The 25,147-nt window shown below is 35.3% G+C and overlaps 1 protein-coding gene across 1 annotated transcript; it reads right to left on the bottom strand.

Annotated features, from left to right (window-relative positions):
- Positions 1-2,848: 2,848 nt before the first annotated feature.
- Positions 2,849-20,105, bottom strand: LOC134387324 (arylacetamide deacetylase-like). The gene is made up of 5 exons (XM_063110068.1): positions 19,968-20,105; positions 15,259-15,481; positions 6,363-6,432; positions 5,131-5,302; positions 2,849-3,445 (listed from the first exon to the last, which is right to left on the bottom strand). The coding sequence occupies exons 1-5, from the start codon at positions 20,103-20,105 to the stop codon at positions 2,849-2,851; spliced, it is 1,200 nt and encodes a 399-aa protein (XP_062966138.1).
- Positions 20,106-25,147: the final 5,042 nt, after the last annotated feature.

Here is a 25,147-nt window from a genome sequence, read left to right as displayed (position 1 = left end):
TCTGTTTCAGAAATTAAATTCAACACCAAAAATCTCAGAAAAATACTGTAGTCCTAGATGGCTTTAATTGTGAATTCTTTCAAATATTTGAGGAAGACATGTCAATCTTACACAAACTTTTTCACAAAATAGCCTTTTCACTCACTTAATGAGACAAGCATTATCATGATACTAAACCAAAGAGGGTATTATAAGGAAAGGGAAGCACAGATCAGTGTTTCCAATAAACAGAGATAAAAATCCTGAGCAAAACATTAGCAAATTACTAATATAAAAATTATATACAAAGGATTGCATGTCATTGTGGAGCTTCTCTCTAGAATGCAACATTTGTTTAACTTTTGAAGATTAAATAACCAGATAAACAGAATAAAGGAGAGAAAAGTATATGATTATCTCAGTATACATAGCAACCACCTAATACAAAATTCAACAATCACTTTTTTGTCCTAAAATCACAAGCAAATTAGAAATAAAGGAGAATTTACACAATTACATAAAGAAATATTATAAAATACCTAGACCTAATATCAAACTTAAAGACTGAATACTCTCTCACTAAAATTGGAAAAAAGGAAAGGCTATTCATTTTCACCACTTTATTTCAACATTAGAAAACAATGCAGTAAGCAAGAAAGAGACATAAAATGCATATAGATTGGAAAGGGATAACTAAAACTCTTTATCACAGATGACATAATTGTCTATGTAAAAAATAATCATCTACTGTAAAACTATTAGAACTAATAAGTGAATTTGGCAATGTCTTGGGATACAAGATCAATATATAAAACCAATCGTGTTTCTATATATTAGAGATGAATAATTAGAAAATGGAAATTATAGAAAGAAAATATGATTTTTAACAGCTTCAAAAACATGAAATTGTTATAAATTTAATAAAATATATGTAAGAGTAGTACACATAGGCATTATGCCTCTGGACCTCTATTTTTGTCAAACACATGTTCATTCATTTATTTGGCAATGATTCTGCCTGTTTTATGTGAAAGTTTCACATGTAGTAATACAATGATTTAGTTAAGCAAACATGTTTAGTACATTGATGTCTGATTAACAAGTTCCTGACACTGACTTCATATGCTAAGTGCTTTTGTTGTAGCATCATGTCCCTTGTGGTGGGCAGAGGGTGAATGACTACCAGATGACAGTCGGAAAAAGATTCAACAAAAGAGTTTTGAAAGACTTTTTTCTGAATTATTGAGTTTAGACTTGTTACAGAAAAACTTCATTTAGGGGCACGTATACAACATTTTCAAAATCAATCCATCTCATATAAAACATCCTCAAGCTTACCAATATCTTTAGGTAATAATCTATTTTCCCAGAATTATTTTTAAATAAATATTGCTATTGATATTAGTGGCACGTACTGTTAGTTTCCTCTCCACCTTCCCTTTTTATTTAACCAAAGAGAAAAACAGCTTTGTTGAAGACAACATGTTCAGCTAAGTGATTCAATGTGTTCAACTAAGTGACTCAGTTTTTTGGCTCAGTGGTAGCTAGATGTATGAAGGTGTGATAAAGTTTTATCCAGTGAAATGTAAGTGGAAATATCTTTGGTGGAGCTTGTAGCTCTTGTTGCATGATAAAATAGGACACACCACACTGTCATAAACATTGTGCACTTCGTCTCCACCTGCATTCTTCATTCTCCCATGAGGAGTAACAACAAAACTCCTAGAGGTGCCGTAGACATCTTGGCAGCATTAGAACAGAAGCCATAGGTAAGAAAACCTGGGCTAAGAATGGAATCCTCGGGGCCCTGAGAGGTTGTGATAGTGATCTTAAATTTCCTATCTCTGTATGAGTCCTACAATTATAAGATATGATATAGAATATGGTTTCTATATAATTACTTTACAGTCTCATAACTCAATCAGTTTTGTTTTATTTTCCCCTCCACAACATTGATATGGATATAGGACTTTGAACAGAATTTTTTTTCATTTCGGATTTGATATACGTATATGAACATGTATATACAAAGGTACTTCAAACAGTTCATGGAAAATAGAATTAAATATGGTACAAATAGTTCCATGAACTTTTCAGTACTTTCTTATGTGTATATATGTATGTGTGTGCATATGTCTGTAATATAGACATATATGTATACACACTTTTTTTTAAAACTTGTGTTCCTTCCATATTTTTCACCCTCTCATATTTGGAGCTATTGTCTTATATTAGGTTCCTGACAATCTCAAAGACCCAGACTGACCAAATTTAAATGTTATTTTTGTCTGTCTAAAACAAGGTGTTGGTGTCACTACCCTCCTGTCAAAAGGTCAAGAAATCCACATATATCTTTAATATATAATTGTTTAAACTGTGGTGTCCTGGACTAAGAGATTGGATTGCTTTAAGAAAGGTATTTTACAGTGGCAGGCAGGTTATATTGTCTGGAACAAATACGTATTTGGGAAGAATGATAACTCTTACCAGTGATAAATGGGCTTTACCAAGGACCCGTGCTGAGTAAAGTCCTGACATTACACAAGCAGCCTTTCCTCTAACTATGATAAAACTTACCAAATGAGAAAAAAGAAAGAAAGAAAAGCACATTAGAGATTTTAAGATGAAAACAGCAACAGAAAAATGAAATCTAGTAATACTCTACGGAACAAAAGTGAGTGAATTACTCTCAGAGAAATGTATAAAAAGCATCTACTGAGAATAACAACTATTGTGTGTATGTGCATTTAGGAAAATCATTGTTGATAAAAAAAAAATGTATTCCTAACATAAATCAACTGAGCTCCATTTTTTTTTCCTGAAATTCTTAGGCTTGCATTTTCCTATATACCAATTGATCGAATTTTTGCTACAGATTTGTATGTAGCCAACTAATATACTGATTTACTGTTCTGTGACCAATATTAAATTGCAGAAAAGAAAGTGTTCCATGGAATGCACCCTCTATGTGGTTATGGGTCACCTGAACTCCAGCGTTCCGAAGGCGGGTTACATACATGAGTCCGTCATCTCTTAAGACGTCATACTGACAGGTGATGACATAGGTCAGGGGTAAACCACGCAACTTCTTGTCATCAGCCAACAGAGGTGCTGCCCTCACGTCTAGGAATCCTGGATATTTTTTTGCCAGCTCAGAACTACCATGAGTTGGATTCTTATAAATGTGACCTATCTTAAACTTCTCGGGGAGTAAGGAACTCCAGTTAACAAACTGGAACAGATGACTCGATTCCACAGGAACATGTTGGTTGGACAGCATGGCTTTCTCAAGTGATCTGTCTGTAGTAAAATACTCGCTCCAGAACCTGACCATGAGTGATTTGGGCAGAACTGGAAAATGTGAATTTTCTCGATATGATGGTGAATCTACATCAAGAGTCTGAAGGGCAGGATAAATTAAAGACTGGATCTTGAGTTTGACCTTGACATCTGGGTCATCTAAAAGCTGAAAAAATTAGAATATGTTACTTAAATAAGTTACTTTAAGTTAAAAATAAAATAACCACAATGCATAAAATGTATTTTCAAATTTAAAATCCCTTAAAAAACCCATAATATACAAAATCTTGAAAAATTTTTCAATATTAAAACACTTTTAGTACTAGATGTTTATAAATTAAATGCAAATTTAAATTTAAAAAATCAATACCATTCTCCTTATGAAGTATGGAAGAGGATATTTTATTATAAAACAAATATCATACTTATGTAACCCAGATTTATAGTCTGAGGCACTGCATGTACTTGAAACTCTTTTTCACTCTTAAGAATATTTTAAATACCTTAGTACATCAACAAGAATTGAGATATAGGGAAAATGCTATTTATTTCATAGCTCTGATACTAAATAGTTGCTAGACCTTGGGTAAATCAAAATCACGTGGAACTGTTAATTTTTAAACTTTTGAGCACTGCTCTGTCTGTTCTAGGTTTAGTCCTTCTCTTTTTCTAGGAAGAATAGAATTTTACATCTTCTTCCAAGCTAATTTTTTCTGCAATGTGTTTCTGCCACTGGAACAAAATTATTATTGTACCAGTCAGAAAATGTATATCTAATAACTATGCTTATTATTTTGTGAGGCAGTGCTTGGGTAAATTACAATTTTCAAACTTTCCAAAGACTACCAACTTTATCCTGTACGTATCTGAAGCATGTACATACTCAAGAACAAGTCAAACAACGGCTAGCATACTGCATTTTCTACCTTTCAGGATTCCAGTTCATTTTTCTTATCTGCTTTTTAATTTGCTACATTATTGTGGTCAATATACTACCAAATCCTACACTGAACCCTTAATATTTATGGTTAATGTTTTCATTTTTGACTTTTTTTATTTTTCAAATTTCTCATACCACGTTTGTTGTGGTGGTGGTGGTGGTGGGTTTTGGGCAGCTGCCCAGCACTGAGATCCAAACACTTGACCTTGGTGTCATCAGCACTGAGTTCTAACCAAATGAGCTAATGGGCCAACCCTCACTTTGTATAGCTTCTCATTCCATGAACATATTTTCAAGTTGTAAAACATATTTTTATTTATATTAAGCATACTATTAAAATATTTTTTAAATGATAACAATATTTGAATCTGGGTGATATTTTGTTCTTGTTACCTAGTTCTTGTTTCCCTCTCTGTCTACCTGGTTATCTTCAACTCTCAGTTAGTGATTGTAATAAAAATTATTTTTAGGAATAACTTGAATCCTAGAATCATGCTGTTATCTCCTAGTGATGAACTATATTTGCTTCTGGTAAGCATACATACACATATTATGTGTGTGTATAACGTGTGTGTGTGTGTGTGTGTGTGTGTATACACACACACACACATTATTCTGAATGTGTGTTGTGAGTTGATATTATTCCAATATATATAATATTCTAATTGTGGTAGTTGCTAACATTTATTGATTGTCTTCATTCAAAAGGCCATCATAGTATATAGAAACCTGTATCAGCATTTTATATAAAAAAGAAGCATTAAATTATGAAGTTCTTAATGATTCTTACATAAGTAAAAAAAGTATTGATATTTATTATATTTCTAATTTAAAATGTATGAATCATATATGAGTATTATTAAATGTAAGATAAAAGAAAACATAAGAAATAAAAATACTAAGGACCTTACCTGCTGAGTCACTACTGCAGCTAAATTCCCTCCAGCACTGTCTCCAGAAATGCCAACTCTCCCAGGATCTACACCATAACCTTCAAGAACTTTGGGGAGTAAAAACCATTTTAATGCAGTGTATACATCCTCAAATTGAACTGGAAAATGATACTTCGGAGCTAGTCTGTAGCTGTAGGTAGAAAACGATGTTTTCTAAATTAGTCATTTTTACTCATGTACCAAAACAAGGCATGTACTACTACCAAGCCAAAATCAAAGATAAAATAGTTTTACCAACATGATATTTAAATATTTTTCTTTTATTTGGAAGATATATTTTTCCTAATCATGAAATCTGGCTAGGAATTATTAAACGTTGTCATTTTTCTAAACAAAATTAAATGCTAAATGCTAAATGTGTTTCAGTCTTGAGAGAAAACTTCCTAGCTGCTATCTTTTCTAGCTAAAATTCTTCCAGAATGATTTCTTTTTTTGGTAATTGCTACATTTTTTAAAGCAGTAAGTTATTATTAGTACTTGTGTCTCCAGAATTACTTTTCAATCTTATCAAAATATTTCAACTTAACATGTGCCCAATATATGCCATATTAGTCCATAAATTCTGCATTATTTTAGTTTTATATAAGTACATTCTTGCAGGAAGTATACTCTATAGAAAATTCAAACCCTCTTTTTTATTTTTCCTAAAGTGTGCTCTGGAATATAATGTGAGATGTGTTCTGTCTGACTTCCATAGTTAATTCGGGAAAAGTTGCTTTCATTGACAGAATACTAATTCCAAGCACTGTAAACATGTTGTAGCATTTAATCCTCGGATCAATAATAAATTTGAAAATTATCATTAGAAGTTAAAAATCTCTCAAAAGTTCTCACACCTCCAATTTGCAGAGCCAGTATTTTATCACAGTGCTCTGCCTCCAAAGCCTTCATCCCTAATATTCTGTTAATTAATGGGGAATAGAAATACAGGAATAGAAGTAATGTCCATGTGAGGCTGGAGGTTAATTTCACTTGAACAACTTTTTGACTTTCTGGCTTTCTTTTCTTCTTGAATTATGCGTATGTCTTTTCTCTCTGATGCTAGACTGGATAACCTGTGACATTAGATTTCTGTTTATATTGTGTCATCAGTGACACAGATTGATTTATGAAATAATAAATTATTCAGTATAGTTGAGTGAATACCATGCAAGGTATCTGGCCTAAAATGAAACCAACACAGCCCTTACTTGGTTGATATGACAACTGCATCAAGTCTGTCTGCGGTCCATCTTGACAGAAGGTCATAAGAAGACAGAGCTGAAATTTAAGGAAAAAATATGAGAATATTAATAAGAATTGAAAAATAATACTGTTAAGTATAAAGTTTACTATGATGACTTTGTATTTATTCCATTTACCTTAAAATACTACATAAAATAAAAAATCTAACACTAGGATCATGTTAATCAATGCACACACCCACAACTTACTAGAATGTGAATTCTGTTCTCAGTGATCCTTTCGCTTGTTGATGATCAGCTGTCTTTTCCATTCACCAAATTTCCACATCAGCTATTCCAAACTAGCTTGGTTTAGCTGCTTATTATGTGACTGGCATATAGTTTGAGGGTAGGAATGCAAACCTTTAAAAGACATGTTCTCTGATTTTAAGGAGCTTGCATCTATGAGGATGGGGACAAGAGACACAGGACAACAACAGAAATTTTAAAAATCTGTCTTAATTGAGGTGCATATAGGAGAGCTCCCTTGTTAATCTGCCTGGAGGTTCTAAAAAGAATTTACGGAAGGATTTGAGTAGACTACAGACTGCAAGATTGTATACATGTTTTCTAGGAGAAGTGTGTATGTGTGTTTGCGTGTGTGTTTGGGGGGGGCACTCACACAGGGACAATTTTAACAAAATAGCTTGAGGAGTAGAGTTTTGAGTAGTGAGGCTCATTTGAAAGACAAACAGTCTCTGCCCAGTCCGATTACCTGGAGTGTTTCTCCTATATTTTCCTTTAGTAATTTTGTGGTTTCAGGGCTTATATTTAATTCTTTAATCCATTTTGAGTTGATTTTGGTATATGGCGAGAGGTACATGTTCAGTTTCGTTTCTCTACATATGAATGTCCAATTTTCCCAGCACCATTTTTTGAAGAGGCAGTCTTTTCCCCAATGTATGTTTTTACTGCCTTTGTCAAAGATCAGTTGGCTATACATATGTGGGTTGATTCCTGGGTTTTCTATTCTGTTCCATTGATCTGAGTGCTATTTTTATGACAGTACCACACTGAATATATATCCAAAGGAACAGAAATCATTATGTCAAAGGGATGCCTGCAGTTCAAGTAAATACCTTGCAGCTCTATTTACAATAGCCAAAATATTAGGAACCAACCTAAGTGTCCATTGATGGATGACTGGATAAAGAAAACGTGGAGATCCCGGAGGGAAGCACCACAGCCAAAGCAGCCACCCAGGTGAGCAGAGACCTGTGTGGCATTGGGGGCTCAGTCTAAAACCCAGAGGGGAGAGAAGTGCCCACAGGCTCAGCAGGCACCAATGTGAGGCAAGACCCGACTGGCACTGGGGGCTCAGTTTACGGCCATGGATTCTGGAACAGGAGCCAAGGTGGTGTAATATAGCCAAAACTAGTGCACTGAAAGGACAGGTCACCACCACAGTAGCAGCCAGGGCCACTCTACAGGCAACCTGCTGCTCACTTGACTACACTGATATAAGAAGAGTCACCAGTAGAGCCTGCAAACAGAGGAAGAAATCTTTATCCTGAAAGCCAACCCCAGAGTAACAGAAGAAGCAAGTCCTCTACCAGATGACCAAACATCAATGAAAAAATACTAGAACTACAAACAAACAATAAGATATGACAAAACTGAAGGAATATGGTAATGCTCAAATTTCAGACCCCACAGAACAGGGAACCATTGAAATGTCTGAAAAGGAATTCTGAGCAATGATCTCAAGAAAACTCAAAGAGATAAAAGGAGACTCAATTAGACAGTGCAATGAAACAAGAAAAAATATCCAGAATATGAAGGAGGAAATTTACAAAGAGATTAATACCTTAAAAAAGAGTGTAGCAGAACTCCTAGAAATGAGGATTCACTCAATGAAATAAAAACACAGCAGAAATCTGGAGCAGCAGGCTAGAGCAAGCAGAAGAAAGAATTTCAGATCTCAAAGACAGTCTTATGCAAATAACCCAGGCAGACACAAAAGAAAAAGGAAAAAAGAATTAAAACTAATGAAGAAAATCTAAGAGAGACAACAGACAACCTCAAGCACTCTAACATCTGTATTGTGGGTATTCCAGAAGGGGAGGAGAAATGAAAAGGTATTGAAAACCTATTCAAAGAAGTAGCAACAGAAAATTTCCCAGGTGAAGGGAGAGATGCTGACTTTCAGATCCAGAAAGCTCAAAGGTCTCCAAGCAGATTCAGTCCAAAAGGATCCCCTCCAAGACACATTATAGTCAAATTTGCAAAGCTCAAAGACAAGGAGAGAATTCTAAAAGCAGCAAGAGAAAAGCATCAAATCACCTATAAGGGAACCCCCATCAGACTAACAGCAGACTTCTCTACTGAAACCCTACAGGCCAGAAGAAAGTAGAATAATATATTCAAAATACTAAAAGAAAAAATAGCCAGCCAAGAATCCTTAAACCAGGAAGGCTCTCCTTCAGAAATGAGGGAGAAATAGTGTATTTACCAGACAAACAAAAATTGTTGGAGTCCACCACCACACAATCAGCCCTGCAAGAAATTCTCAAGGGAGTCCTTCATCTGGAATCTGAATAATGATGATCACTCTCACAAACACAGAAGAAAGAGCAAAACCCATCATTAAAACAAAATGCCAGTGAGAAAGAGAAAGAAGCTAAATCATGCCACCTCAAATTTCCAAATAACATTGAAGAAGAGAAATAAAAGGGGAAGTAATGATCAAAAGATATTTAAATCATCTAAACAAAAAACAATTAAATGACAGAAACTAAACAATACTGGTCAATAACTACCCTAAATGTGAATGGATTAAACTACCCATTCAAAAGACACAGACTGATTGATTGGATTAAAAACCTCGACCCAAGTATATTCTATCTTCAAGAGACCTACCTCGCCTGTAGAGACACACAGACTAAAAGTGAAAAGATAGATAAAGGTATACCATGCAAATGGAAACTAAAAATGAGCAGGAGTAGCTATTCTTCTATCAGATAAAAGAGACTTTATACCAAGAAACATAAAGAGAGACAAAGAAGGCCACTATATAATGATAAAGGGATCTATCCAGCTAGAAGACATAACGATCATAAACATGTATGCACCCAATACTGGAGCACCTAGAGATATAAAGCAAACACTTTTAGACCTAAAGAAAGAAATAGGCCCTAATACATTAATAGTGGGTGACATGAATACCCCTTTCTCAGTATGGGACAGACTTTCCAGGCAACAAAGAGACACAGGATTTAATCTACACCTTAGGCCAACTGGGCCTAGCAGAAATATACAGAACATTTCACCCAACAACTAAAGAATATACTTTCTTCACATCAGCACATGGAACATTCTCCAGGATAGACCACACATTAGGTCACAAATCTAGTCTCAGCAAATTTTAAAAACTTGAAATCATTCCAAGTATCTTTTCAGACCACAGTGGGCTAAAACTAGAAAATAATAACAACCCAAACTCTGAAACTATACAAATACATGGGAACTAAACAATAAGCTCCTGAATGACCTATGGGCACAAGAAGAAATTAAACAGGAAATCAAAAAATTTCTTGAAACTAATGAAAATAAAGACACATCATAACAAAACCTGTGGGATATTGGAAAAGCAGTACTAAGAGAGAAACATCACAATAAACACTTCCATCAAAAGAATGGAATGACTTCAATAAATGACCTAATGCTACACCTCAAAGAACTAGAAAAACAACAATCCAATCCTAAAGGTAGCAGATGGAAAGAAATAATTAAGATCAAAGCAGAACTAAATGAAATGGAGACCCCAAGAATGATAGAAAAAATTAATGAAACAAAAAGTTGGTTTTTCAAGAAGGTAAATAAAATAGGCAAACCATTAGCTAGGTTAACAAAAAAAAAAAAAAAAAAATGGAGAAGAAGAAGAAGAGAGAAGACCCAAATAAAAAAATCAGAAATGAAAATGGAGACATTACAACCAATACCACAGAAATATGAAGAATCATTACAGACTATTATGAACAACTGTATGATAACAAATATGAAAACCTGGATGATATGGGTAAGTTTCTGGACACAGACAAACTACCCAGACTGAACCAAGAAGGAATAGAAAACCTGAACAAGCCAATAACAAGCAATAAGATTGAAGCAGTAATCAGCAGTCTCCCAACAACAACAAAAAAAAGCCCAGGTCCAGATGACTTTACAGCTGAATTCTTTCAAACATTTAAAGAGGAATTAACACCAATTCTCCTCAAACTATTTCAAGAAATTGAAACAGAAGCCATTCTTCCAAACTCGCTTTATGAGGTCAACATAACTGATATCAAAACCATATAAAGACACAACAAAAAAGAAAATTACAGGCCAATGACCTTGATAAACATAGATGAAAAAATCCTCAACAAAATATTAGCAATCTGAATACAGCAACACATCAAATAAATTATACATCATGATCAAGTGGGATTCATCCTGGGGATGCTAGGATGGTTCAATATAATGAAATTCAGTAAACGTGATACATCACATCAGCAAACTCAAGGACAAAAACTATGTGATTATCTCAATAGATGTGGAAAAAGCATTTGACAAAATTCAACATCCCTTCATGATAATGATTCTCACCAAATTAGGTACAGAAGGAACGTATCTCAACACAATAAAAGCCATCTATGACAAGCCCACTGCCAGTGTCATTCTGAAAGGGGAAAACTAAAGGCTTTTCCCTTAAGAGCAAGAATAAGACAAGGATGCCCACTCTCACCATTTCCATTTAACATAGTAGTAGATGTACTTGCCAGAGAAATCAGGCAAGAGAAAGAAATAAATGGCATCTAGAATGAAAAAGATGAAGTCAAACTGTTCCTATTTGCAGATGAAATGATACTATACATAGAAAAACCTAAAGACTATCAAAAAACTCCTAGAGCTGGTTAATAATTTCAGTAATCTTGAAGGAAACAAACAAAACTGCCCCCAAATTAGTTGTATTTATATTCTCCAATAATGAGCTAACAGAAGGAGAAATCAAGAAATAATCCCATTTACAACAGTCACAAAAAAATAAAATACTTAGGAATCAATTTAACTAAGGAGCTGAAAGATCTCTACAGTGAGAACTACAAACCACTACTGAAAGAAATTAAAGAGGACACAAAAAGATGGAAACATATTCCATGCTCTTAGAGTAGAAGAATTAACATTGTGAAAATGCCTACACTACCCAAAGTGATCTAAAGATTCAATGCAATCCCTATCAAAATACCAATGACATTCTTCACAGAAGTGGAAAAAACAATCTTAAAATTCATATAGAACAACAAAAGACCCTGAATAGCCAAAGCAATCCTGAGCAAAAAAAATAAATAATAAAGCTGGAGGCATAACACTACCTGACATTAAATTATACTGTAAAGCTATAGTAACCAAAACAGCATGGTACTGACATAAAAATAGACACTTCGACCAGTGGAACAGAATAGAGAACCCAGAAATCACCTCCCCCTGACACACAGCCAACTGATATTTGACAAAGGCAACAAAAACCTTCACTGGGGAAAAGACAACCTCTTCAATAAGTGGTGCTGGGGAAATTGGATATCCATACACAGAAAAATGAAACTAGACATGCATCTCTACCCATATACTAAAATCACCTCAAAATGGATTAAAGGCTTAAGTGTAAGACCTGAAACTTTAAAATTACTAAGGGAAAATGTAGGTGAAACACTTCAGTAACTAGATCTGGGCATAGACTTTATGAACATGAGCCCAAATGCACAGGTGACAAAAGATAAAATAAATAAGTGGGACTATATCAAACTCAAAAGCTTCTGCACAGCAAAGGAAACAACAGAGTGAAACAACAACCTACAGAGTGGGAGAAAATTTTTGCTAACTATGCATCTGGCAAGGAATTAAGATCCGTAATATACAAGGAACTCAAGCAATTACACAGTAAAAAACCAAATAACCCAATTAAAAAATGGGCAAAGGAGCTGAATAGACATTTTTCAAAGGAAGACATACAAACGGCCATCAGGTACATGAAAAAATGCTCAACAGCACTAGTCATCAGGGAAATGCAAATTAAAACCACATTGAGATATCACCTCACCCCAGTTAGACTGGCTATAATCAAAAAGATGGTGAATAACAAATGCTGGCAAGAGTGTGGAGAGAAGGGAACACTCCTACACTGTTGGTGGGACTGTAAATTAGTACAACCCCTATGGAAAACAGTATGGAGGTTTCTCAAACAACTACGGATAGACCTTCCATACGATCCAGCAATCCCACTCTAGGTATATACCCGAAGAAATGGAAATCATCATGTTGAAGGGATTCCTGCACTCCCATGTTCATCACAGTTCTGTTTACAATAGCCAAGATACCAAACCAACCTAAATGTCCATCGGTGGATGATTGGATAAGGACAATGTGGTCTATATACACCACGGAATACTACTCTGCCATAAAAAAGAATGAAATGCTCCCATTTGCAACGATATGGATGAGCTTGGAGAAACTTATGTTGAGTGAAATAAGCAAAGCGCAGAGGGATAAATACTTCATGTACTCTCTCACAAGTGGGAGCTAAGAGAGAAAGAAAGAAGGAAAGAAAAATCACAGTGGTGTGTTGGACTTGCAGAGGAAGAGAACATACCTAGGGATACAAAGTGGAGTGGGGAAATGGGATGAAGAGGGGGATCAGGGAAAATTGGAGGGATAATTGGGTGGGGGACACTGGGTATAATCACAATTTGCGGTAGTGGGTACGCTGCCAGTATGGATCTGGCCTTCGGCACGAGTAATGACAATCAGCTTTGTATTTCACGAATATTCATAACTAATAAAAAATATTTGCATTAAAAAAAAGAAAATATGGTACATATACACAGTGTAATACTACTGAGCCATTAAAAAGAATGAAATTCTGCCATTTGCAGCAATGTGGATGAGTCTGGAGAAAATTATGTTAAGTGAAATAAGCCAAACTAGGAAAGAAAAATACCGAAGGCTCTCACTTATAACTGTGTACTAAGAAAGAAGGAAGGAAGGAAAGAAAGAAAGAGAGAGAGAGAAAGAGAAAGAAAGAAAGAAAAGACCACAACAATTCATTCAACTTTCAGAAGGAGAGAACAAACATAAGGTTACTAGAGATGGGGGGAGGGAGGGAGGGGCTCTGGGGAGGGACAGGTCGGATAAAGGCCATAACGAAAAATCATGAATTGTAATAATGAATATTCTAATAATAAAAAAACCACAATATTAAAAACAAAAATAAACAAATAAAAGACAAACAGGTGAAAAACAGTTAGAAACATGACTTCGTCAGCAGCAGCTGATGACGCCTCTTACCCATAAGCGTCATCAGGCAGCACTCCCTGGATTACTGTTTACACCCAGTTGCCAACAATGTCTCCACCCGCAGGCTTCTGTTGCTTCCCTCTCACATCAAGACTCGTCCCTCATGTGTGGCAGTCCTTTGCCCTCCAGTCTGACGCCCGTTCCCTACTACTGCTGCCCTGTCATTGTGCTCATTTCTTCAACATGTTGCTATTTACTCGTTCTTTTTTTATACAGTTCACAAATGTAGTTATGCCACTCACACAGTGAAAGATAAAAATACAGCACCCTCCACCATGTCTGCGTTTCCTTTTTATCTGATTCCTTATTTTCCCTTCCAATGACGATTCTTGAACGATTACAGCCACTGCTTCATTTCCTCATCTCTTCTTCACTATTCAAATGCCGTAATTGATTTAGCATCCTACAGTTCTATAATATCTGCCCTCACACAATCAATAAAAATGTCCAGGTCCATGAGATATTTCCTTCTCTTAATATCTCAGTATCCTTTAGCACTTGGGACTACTAACTCCATCCTTTTCCTTGATGTTCTGTTTTTCTCTTGGCTTCCCTTATACCTCTGACCATTCTTAGTCACCTAGATGATATTCTCTTCCTACAACATTTGAAAATAGCTTCATGGCAACACTCGCTAAGTCACTCAACCTATTACACTGGCAATCAGAACTTCTCTTAGATCCAGGCCTCTGGGGCCCCTTCCCTGAGCCCTACACTTAAAAGGACTGTCTGGCCTTCCTCTTGCTGCCTTCTTCACTAGGGGGCACACAGCCAGCAGAGCAAAGGTGCCTGCCCTTCCCTGTCTAGGCCACGCTCCTAGTACCTTAGACCACGAGCCTTGAACAGAGTCTTTCTGTTTTTAATCTACTGTCCTGTTCATTGCAGTATCCCACATGACGGAAAGATACTAAATGTCTTATTATTTAAACATGGAAACTGAGATATTTTTCTGGAGTGCATTTTGATCTTGGAAAGGGATAAAAATATTGTTAGAGAAAAAATAAAAAGGAAAAGACAACCCATTGTTCAGTCCAATGAAGTCAAGCAGAGGACAATTTGAAGAAAGCAGACTATTCTTCAATACTTAATTTTAATAAATGGAAAGTCACAGTTTTTCTACCTCTATCTGGTGGAGACATTAGTAAAGCATATTTGGAAAAAGAAATATTTATTTGAGTCTTGAAGGAAAAATAAAACATGTCCAGCAGTATGTTGGCAAGTTCGAAATATAAAGAGACTCTTCTATTTGCCAGAGTTTGGTCTTCATCCCGTAAAATTTATAAGTTCTATTGGTGAATGGTAGGGTCAGAAACTCTTAGAATTTATGTAACAAAATAGTTTAAATTCCAACTGTTAGTATACTTTTATTTAGACTGAAATTTCAAAAGCTCTATTAATTCATGTTGTTTTAATGAAATGAATTTCAAAAGGAGGAGCATGATATTTAATTTGTACATCATGATGTGTGAGTAGTCAAAGTAATGTCAAAATTGTACTATAGAAAGTGAATTTTCCAGCATGTCACACTTACCGTTGCTATTCAAACACCAGCCACCACCATGGATGTAGAATAAGCCCCTTCGTAATGATTCTGGCTTCCTTTTGGGCACATATATCCGGACAGGAATGTTGTTAAATGTTGTATGTCTCACAGTTACATTTTCATCTGATGTTGGTGGAACCTCTAGAAAACTTGAAAGGAATACAATAGTTTCCATAAAGTGATTTAGTCCCAAGATCTCAGCAAACAGAGCCTAAAATAAAACACATATACATACATATATTCTAAGTGTCAAAACAGTTTCTGAACAAAGAAGTGCACATTAATATTTGATATGATTCAAATGGCTTTGAAGTACATTAGTACATTCACTTAGACAAATTGGCAATGAGACCACCAGAAGATATAGAAGTTCAGATGCTGTAATCCTGAGAATCACCCTCAGTGAAACCAGTCCACATTTATACATTACTCAATTGGAATACCATTATGGGTCTACGATTCTGTGCTAAATCCTGTGAACACCAAATGAACTAGGCAAATCCTCATCCTCAAAAAACTCAGAGCCAAATGAGAGACATAAATTACAAAATAATATTTTAACCATATATATGGACAAAGTTCTTTGGGATAATTGCAAAGATATAGGGAAAGAAAAAGAGTTTTTAACTTGGAGTTGAACTGAGACTTGAAGTGAAAGTAGAGTTTGGACAATCAACTGAGCGTAAGGCCTTCTAGACAGATTAAATGAGCTTAGTCTGGGGAAAAACAATAACGTGGTGATAGAGAAGTGAAGGTTCTTTGCTATTCCTATACTTCCACGTTTCAAGAGGGTAAGTGGGAGGAAAGAATTCTTAAGAAGAATTTTAAAAAATACATACATTAAGAAAAAAGCAAAAACCATTGGAAACCATAAAAGAAACATTGATAAATTTAGCTCAGCTAAGATTAAGTATTTATTTTATTCAAACTATCTCATAAAGTGATCGAAAAGATAAGCCACAATATGGATAATGATACTTGCAATACATATAAGTAAAAAATATTAGTACAGTCAGCCCTTCATATCCACCATATGGTTCCACATACCTCCCTCCTGAATCAACCTAAGTGTTTATCAGTTGGTGAATGGCTAAAAAATATGTGGTATATTTACATAATGGAACACCATTTAGCCATGAAAAAGAAGGAAATCCTGTCATTTGCAACAACATGAATGAATCAGGAGTTCATTACGTTAAGTAAAATAAGCCAGGCATAACAAGTCAAATACCATACAATCATATTCATATGTGGAATCTAAAAAAGTTGATCATGTAGTAATAAAATGTTTTTAAAGGAAAAGGCTTTATGCGTTAATATCTTTAACTGCATTTCCCCCCTGCCTTTTGAACAAAGCTCCCTGAATTTTTATGGAACACTGGGCTCCACAAATTACATAGCCAGCTCTGGTACATACATTGGATAATATGGGTGCACAGGTCAGGGGCTATGCTATTATGTTTTCCTAATGGAACAAATATGCTAGTCTGTATCACGAACATTAGCGCACCTATAAAACTACATCAGAACTGGCAGTTACAAAGGTGAAGACATCTCATATTTCCTTAGCTTTGCACAAGCATTCTCAGACTTGGCACACAATAGCAGCATTGGAACTCAGTTTGAAGGACGAACTGTGGAAAAGAAAGTTTCTGTTTTCTGAGCTTCTTGGGCAGAGTCTAAGAGCTCTCTGACGAAGCTTTAGTATCCTGTCATGAAGTTAGAAGACAAATTGGTCCCTGCCCAGCCCACAGCTCTCTTCTGCTTTCTTTCACATACTGGTGGCCCAATGAATGAGAAGTGCTGCAGTTTTATAGTAATAACTGGTCTAAATATGAATTGCTGTAGTGACGTGCTGCATTGACTTACAGCAAGTTTAGTCCTGATTTAGCAAGTTTAGGGTTTTTCTGCAGCAATAAAAGTAGGTTTATTTGGTGGCCTCTTTGTTCCTCAATATCCAGTAACAATGCATTTCATAAATTATGCTTTTACACATCAGGCTATTTTACCCAGATGGGACCCTACAAATTTCTTGCCTTTCTATTTAATTAGAACTATTCAGTGTCCATAATATCACTTATACCCAAAACCTGATGTTCCAAGTTTGTGAGTAGATTCCAGGATTCTTAGAAGGAAAGTAGAATATCTACTGAGGAACTCAGATGAATTTAGCAAGAATTGTATAAATCCAAACTCAAGCAATTTTTCAAGCTCTTGAGAAAAGCCTTGATTTGCTACTGGAAACCTAATTAATCATCAGTGCCTATTAGCATCACACAAAATCTAGATTTTGGTTACTATTCAAAAATCTAAAAGAATGTCTCTGAATGATTTTGGGAACTTTATTACAGCTGAAAGTTTGAAAGTCATTGACATTCCCTGACTGGGTGAATTATCTTTTAAACACAAATGAAACTTCTCAAATATAAGAAAAAAAATCCAGAATTCTGGTTCATTGTAGGCTTTTGTGATAGTTTCTAGTGTTCTTGATTATGGTCCTGTAAATTTCCATTTTTGCTCTCATTTTTGGTCACCTGTTGTGCATTTAAGGGAAATTGGCACCTTTATATTGAAAGCACCACCACTCCACCCTTTTCTTAGAGCATTGTGCTACTCACCCTGCCTGTCTTTATCCAACCTATTCTCATAGTTAATGTAGGAAGCATTTTCTTGCAGCTCCTTCTTAGATGTTTGAGTTGCATAAACATTTGATACTGATCTTAAATCACTAGGGACTTTCCAAGAAATGGTACTAAGATGGCAAGTTGAATAAAAGTAGAATTCAATTTATACTTCCCACTAATATTTATTAACATAAATTTCAATTGGAAAAAAGATTTAAATGTAAAAAGGAAGCCATGAAAGTACTGAGACCATAGGTGAATTCTCCCATATCCTTAGAAGGGAGAAGAGCTTTTTAAACTATAAGTCAAATTCTAGAAGACATAACTTAAAAGATTGAGAAATTAGGATTTTTAAAATAAAGAATAGTACAAAAAAAAACTTCATCGTGGCCAAGTTATTGTAACAAATACGAAAGACAAACTGGGAACAAAATTTGCATTTCTCTAGTGTAGAAAGAAATTAAAAAGAATAAAACCCAATTGAAAATTGGACAAAGGAGTTTTCAGATAGTTCAAACAAAAGCAGATGCTAATGGTTCCCAAATATAAAGGATTCTAAAACGTACTCTTAATAAGAGATACATAAAATAAAGTTAAAACTAAGGTAGAATTTCTCATTTTTATTGGGAAAAAAAATCCAGAAAAATCATAACACACTTTGTTGAGAAGCTGACAGGACACAGATATTCTCATACCTTGCTTTTAAGAATGGAAATTGTTAAAGGGCAATTTTGCAAAAATTAGCAAAATTACGATTGGTTCAACAATCCCAATTTATGTATTTATTATAAACAAAACCCAGCTTCCAAAGGAAGTATGTTATTCATGTAATATGATTTTACTGTTTGTAATAACAAAACACTAGAAAGAACAAAAGTTTACACCTAAATAGGCTCGATTAAATGAACTATGGTTTGTACACACATCGACTCCTATGCGGCTATGCAAAAGAATGAGAAGGATTTATACATGATGTGGAAACATTCATAGGATATACAGTTAAATGAAAAATGTAAAGACCATAAGAGCATGCATGTGATCCTGTCCATTATGTAAGAAATAATGCGGAATAAGAATATGTATTTTAATTACTTGTACTTATTATAGGTATTACTTGTATAAAGAATCCCAGGATGGATCACAACACACTATAAAACTGGTGATCTAACAGGACTGGGTTGGAAATAGGATGAATAAAGTTAAGAATGGGATCAAGACGTTATATTGTTTTGATTTTTGAACTATATAAATGTATTACTATTCAAAAAATAAAATTTGCTTAAGATTATTTTGAAAACATAGAGGGAGTTACATAAGAAGGTAGTGAGATCCCTATTCCTGGAAATGTGCATATTAAGAACAAAGATCTCTTCCTGTAAGAAATCTAGCAATTGCTAATCTCTACCACCAACCTATCCCTGCTGGTTACAGTTAAAAGTTATCATACAGAGAGAGAGACAGAGACAAAGAGACAGACAGAGACAGAGTGACAGAATGACAGAGAAAGAGACAAGGAGACAGAAAGACAGAGACAGACAGGATATTAATTTTGTAGTGAGAATTAGAGATTAGCTGGGTCAGGTTGCCAATGAATTAGTTATAATAGAGAGGCATTCTTCCATCGTTACCAACCACACCTCTCATAGTTTTCACTGGGCGCCTTCCAGTCAGCTAATCTACAGCATATTTTCATAAGAACTTACATGTCTGTAGTATATACCCGAAAGCCAATATTAATACTTAAATGTCATAGTGAACTACAGAGGAGCTCACACAAATGACTTCTGAGTTTTGTATAAAAATTTAAAATCACAGATAAGTAAAAGACTTTTGAAAAAATTGTCACATATTTTTTATGACTTTACAGCCACTGGAATGGATCATTTTAGAAATACAATCTGAATATCTCCTTGTGTCTCATCTTGTTAGTCGTGTGCTTTAGGACCATTCAGAGATATAATAAAGAATCCAGCAAAATTTGACAATAGGACACTGAAGACATACAAAACTTATAAAATAAAAACAGAATCATGGAAAATTTACCTCTTTGGATCACTAAAATTTTTCACTTACCAGATATGATGATGTTTTCAAAAGAGCATTGAACAGCATTATTTTCCATGGTTCCTCAATATTATCTGGGAGGGGTGTATAAATATAATATGCTATGAGGACTCCCAATATCAGAAAGTAAAAATAAATTTTCCCCATATTGTGACTCTTCTGTTTCTTTGGCAAGACAGCATTACAGTTTATTGCAGTGCCTGAAATTACTGACCTTGGGCAAGCCACACCGGAACTATTAACTAACTTCTCTGCCCAGAATCTCCTTATTTGCAAAACAGGTTGTCATGTTGTAAGCATCAAGTGTTGCTGATAAGAATACAAGGTCCAGCAAGCACTGTATACATCAGAACTGCCAGCATTATTTACCTTCAGATAGTCACTGAGAATGATTTGTGGGCCACCAGCTTGAAGAAGAGCATGTTAACTCTCAGAGATTCTGAAAACTATAGTAGAAGCACATCCTCCCTAGGGGAGAGGAGTGCAAAGCGATTCACAAAATATATCTTTATCATTATTATATCTTTAACAAAAGCCAAATAATCATGTGCAATTGAGTATCTTAAGAGGCGTATGCTGATTTTAGTGGTTTGTAGTGAGTAATGGAAAACTTTGTTGCAAAAGTAACTTCGAGTCATGTCTTAGAAAGATTGATTGTTTGGTAGACTGGATAAAGACAAAGGACCCTGTAAAATAATAACCACTGAAGTAGACTTCACAAGTCCAATTTGTAAAGTGAATTTCTCAGCTTAACATATAACTATTTCCTCTTTCAAATTCTGTCTTGGTTAATATATAACCTCAATTGATGTGCTGTTGAATAACTGCACCTAATAAGAAATGAAGGAGTCCAAGGTGAGTCCTTAAACTTATTCTGCTGACTTTAATGTAAAATTAATTCTTTTCTCCACTGTTCTACTTTCAAGAAAAATGAGACAAAGAATTTGGATAATCACTTTTTTGTGTGTTGTCAACAGAATTACTGCACGGAGGGTGCAATGGCGTAAAAGTAAAAATTTCAACTTACAGCAGCACTTGTTCAGAAGATAATCAAAACTTAATGCTGTGTTTCTTCTAATACTAATGCTCTTAAAGGACCATGATCTTTAAGTAACCCATTAATCCTGACCTGACTCTAACTAAAACTTTCTTCTTGACTAATGATTAATGTAGCTTGCATAAGCCAATTGTGTATAGAAATTTGTACTCATCTGTACTATATGGAGTCAGCTAGTTTTCAGTAATAAAAGTAATAAGAGAAATTGTGAGCTATAATCATAATCTTATTCAAAATTAATTCTTTCTCAGATAAAAATAGATATATGAAAATTACACTTCGTTTTTAAGATTATTTTCCCCATATGCAATATTCTCATTTTCAAATTCTGCTCCTTCTCATGGTGTAGAAGTTTGTTGTTGTTGCTGTTGTTGTTTTGTTCCCTTCTCCCAGCTGCAAGTTTTTTCACCAGTGCCCAAAGGGCAATTATTTTGGTGCCTTTTTCTCCTATATATTAGGTTTTATTTCACAGGAGAGCTAGAGGAAAAGGGTCCAAATGGACTTCTGTCACCCTTTCTGTCTTTTGTAGCAGCTGCCATTTCCTTCCCAGGCTTACTCCACAAGAGAAACTTCCTCATGAATCTCCTCATGTGTGCGTGTGTGTGTGTGCGTGTGTGTGTGTGTGTGTGTGTGTGTGTGTGTGTGTGTGTCTGAATATATCTATATATCTAGCTAGATAGCTAGCTAGCTACATGTACACTATAGAGATAGGTAGATGATGTCAGACAGATAAATTTCCCTTCAAAATATTACAAAATATTGTAGTTTTGAGCAGGTGTCTGCTTGACGACTTTGTCTAAACTGGGTGCCTTCCTGAATTCTGTCTAACCAGTCTCTATATTTCGTTTACAGAACCCCAAGGAGGAAGAATAAATTCAAAAACAACATGAAGAAAGAATGCTAGAATCAGCAGACATCACCTGGGGTTCCATCAGAGACAATCTTGCATTCATTACTTTGAGGTTAGTCCAATTCGTTCTGAGTGATATCAAGATACAGAGAGCTAAATAAGCCCTCTTCTGTTCAATCATAGCACATGTAGTAAAGTTATTTCTTGTTTAAAAAAATACACTATAAGAAGTCTATATTATGTTTAACATTTTAAGGGTGAGTATTTGACTTCCATAATTACTAGCTGTATGACCAAAAGGAAGTTTCTTAGACTGTTCTTGATGCAATCATTTCATTTATAGTAAAGGCACGTTAATTCATATCTAATAGGCTTGTGGTTTGGATTAAACTACTAATGACCGTAAAGAAGTAAGCATACATCTTAGCATCTAGTAGGACCTCAATAAATGGTAATGTAATAGTTACCATTGTTTTCACTGTGTATGATATTATTACCGTTACAATGAGAAAGGGAGACAGTCAAAATTCATACTGAGAGGGAACTAACTTAATACTTCCCAATTCTAAAAAAATTTACCCCAGGATGTTGCCTAAACTGCTAAGCTAACATCTGCAGAAGTGTAGCAATTTAACGCATGAACTCCAAGAACTGCTCCTGCAAATTGGGTGGTAGACTAGAAAAGGCCAAGACTGTACAGTGCAGAAAGTGTAGTGTATAAAGGCATAATGACCAATGGGAGCCAAAACCCTTCCTTTCCTTGACTGCTAATAGATTTATAATCTGTTAAAAATAGAGAAAAAACATTGCATAAATCAGCCATTCTAAGTGGAATTCTATCAGTTAAAGGAGTGCAGCTTTCACATATAAGAAAAAGTTGTTTATTTTATTTTTATTATTTTTACTGTCCACTTCGATCTTACTCACCCTTTTGGATAATACATACTGTGTCAGATTCAAACAAGTCAGGCTTCTAAGAGTGAGCTGATAGGAAAAGTCTTCTTCCTCATCTGTAAGCAAACATTGAGTATAGAGGAGCATGGTGCATAGAGCAAGTATGTTAGGAAAGAAAGCACTCGTGAGGAAAAGGACATTACCCGTTACGTGGATCTGTACTAGAGAACAAAAGAAAAAATGAAAATAATGGTACAACAGAGCACCGTACACAACAACAATGTAAAAATACTGACATAAGAGCTCACTCAACTGAACTCCTGACTTCTTTTCAGATATTCAGTTTCATTTATATTTAAACAAACTTTCAGCCAGACTGGAGATGTGTATGACTTCCAGTCTTATAGCTGTGAATAAGTTTCCAAAATGTTCGTGGAAATGTTTTTAGAATTTAAATAATAACTAAAGTCTACCATCTTATTTTCTTTGACCCAATTAAGTATTAAGATTTAAATATGTTTCCAATAGCAAATTAAGGCTTTTCTCAAGTGCTTAGAAGATGGTTGTGATTTTGGAGTATGGGATACTTGCCAAATTCACCCCAGCTTTTCAACTCATTACCATTTTTCTTTCCAAAGAATCAGAAATCTGCTCATGAACATGAACTATCATTGTGGATGTTGCAAATGATCTCATAAGAGAGAGAAGACCATTATGAAAGTATGATCTTTACTCCCATGAGTCTCCTCACCCCTCCTAAGAAAAATAGCTGGACTTGTTTATCAAGGGGTTTTCATCAGTTCTTGATGGACCAAAGGAGATTTAGCTAAAGCAACCATTATTGCTGTAGAAAGTCTCAAGGCTAACACTGACATAAATCATACTGCATGCACATACATTCAAAATAAGCAGTTATTAATAGTGCAAAACAGCACCTCACCCTTCGAATGGCCACTGGGTGTGTTATGAGAAGCAGGAAAGAACAGTGAACTAAGAAATGTTCAAACTGGCTGTTTCACTTATGGATTGGGCTCCAAGGCTGCAGTTTAGGGAGCACAAAAAAAATTGTGGGGACCATCTCTCCCACTGTCAGGATTTTTAGCTATGTCATGCTGCTACCTGTGGGTGCCAAGACTTCACCTTTCTTTCTAATTCCCTCAGTATGGCAAACTTTGTAGCTTAGGAAACATTCTAGGTGCAATAGGTTTTAGGATAAGAGTCAGCATCTATGCCCCACTCAAGAGAGCATCAAAACAGGCTGAATCTTAACCCATGCACCCACACACTCACAGATATATTTCCACCAAAGTACAAAGTAGATAGCACAGTTTTGTACCCATGAGTCCACCACATTTCCTGTCTCCCCCACTGCCCATTTTCTCTGGTAACAATTATTCTACTCACTACCCCTATGGGAACCACTTTTTTTCTTTCCGATTCCACATATGAGTGATATTATGTAGTATTTGTCCTTTTGTGCCTGACTTACTTCACTTGACATGGTGGTTTCCAGTTCCATCCATGTTGCTGCAAATGATAGGATATCGTTTTTCTTAATAGCTGCGTAGTATCCCATTGTGTACATGTACCATCTCTTGATTCCATCTCTTGGCTATTGTGAACAGTGCTTCAATGAACGTGGGAGTGGAGGAGTCCTTTTCATGTATTGATTCCATTTCCTTTGGATATATAGCCAGAAATGAGATAGTTGGGTGTAGAGTAGTTCTATTTTTAGTTCTCTGAGGAATCTCCATACTGTTTTCCACAGTGGCTGTACCAATTTACATTCCCATCATCAATGTAGGAGGTTCCTTTTTCTTTGCATCCTCACCAGCATTTGTTATTTTTTGTTGATTATAACCATTCTATCCGGAGTGAGATGATATCTCATTGTGGTTTTAACTTGCATTTCCCTGATGATTAGTGCTGTTGAGCATTTCTTCATGTTTCTATTGGCCATTTGTACGTCTTATTTTGAGAAATGTCTGTTTATTTAGGTCCTTTGCCCTTTTTTGTAATTCGGTTATTTGGGGTTTTTTGCTGTTGAGTCATTTAAGTTCCTTCTTAAATCTTCTGAATATTAGCTCCTTGTATGATGTGTAGTTGCAAACACTTTCTCCCATTTTATGGGTTGTCTCTTCACTTTGTTGACAGTGTCCCTCACTGTGCAGAAGCTTTTTAGTTTGATGTAGTCCCATTTACGTATTTTTATTTTAGTTGCCTGTGCTGCAGTCTTGCTTTAAAAAGCACTGCCCACTCCCATTATGTGTAGGGTTTCCTCTGTGTTTTTTTCTAGTAGTTTCAGTTTTGCATTTAGGTCTTTGATCCAGTTTGAGTTGATTTTTGTGTAAGGTGGGAAATAGGGGTGCAATTTCAATCTTCTCCATG

This window comes from Cynocephalus volans, chromosome 1 (assembly GCF_027409185.1).
Source record: "Cynocephalus volans isolate mCynVol1 chromosome 1, mCynVol1.pri, whole genome shotgun sequence".
Lineage (NCBI taxonomy): Eukaryota > Metazoa > Chordata > Mammalia > Dermoptera > Cynocephalidae > Cynocephalus > Cynocephalus volans.
This window is presented reverse-complemented; position numbering and strand designations above follow the sequence as displayed.

Coding starts and splice junctions, on each gene's coding strand:
- LOC134387324 (XM_063110068.1), bottom strand. CDS start 20,105: ATGGGGAAAATTTATTTTTACTTTCTGATATTGGGAGTCCTCATAGCA. Junction 6,433..15,258: donor CTGGTGTTTGAATAGCAACG/GTAAGTGTGACA, acceptor CTTAAATTTCAG/CTCTGTCTTCTTATGACCTT. Junction 3,446..5,130: donor CTGCAGTAGTGACTCAGCAG/GTAAGGTCCTTA, acceptor TAATTTTTTCAG/CTTTTAGATGACCCAGATGT.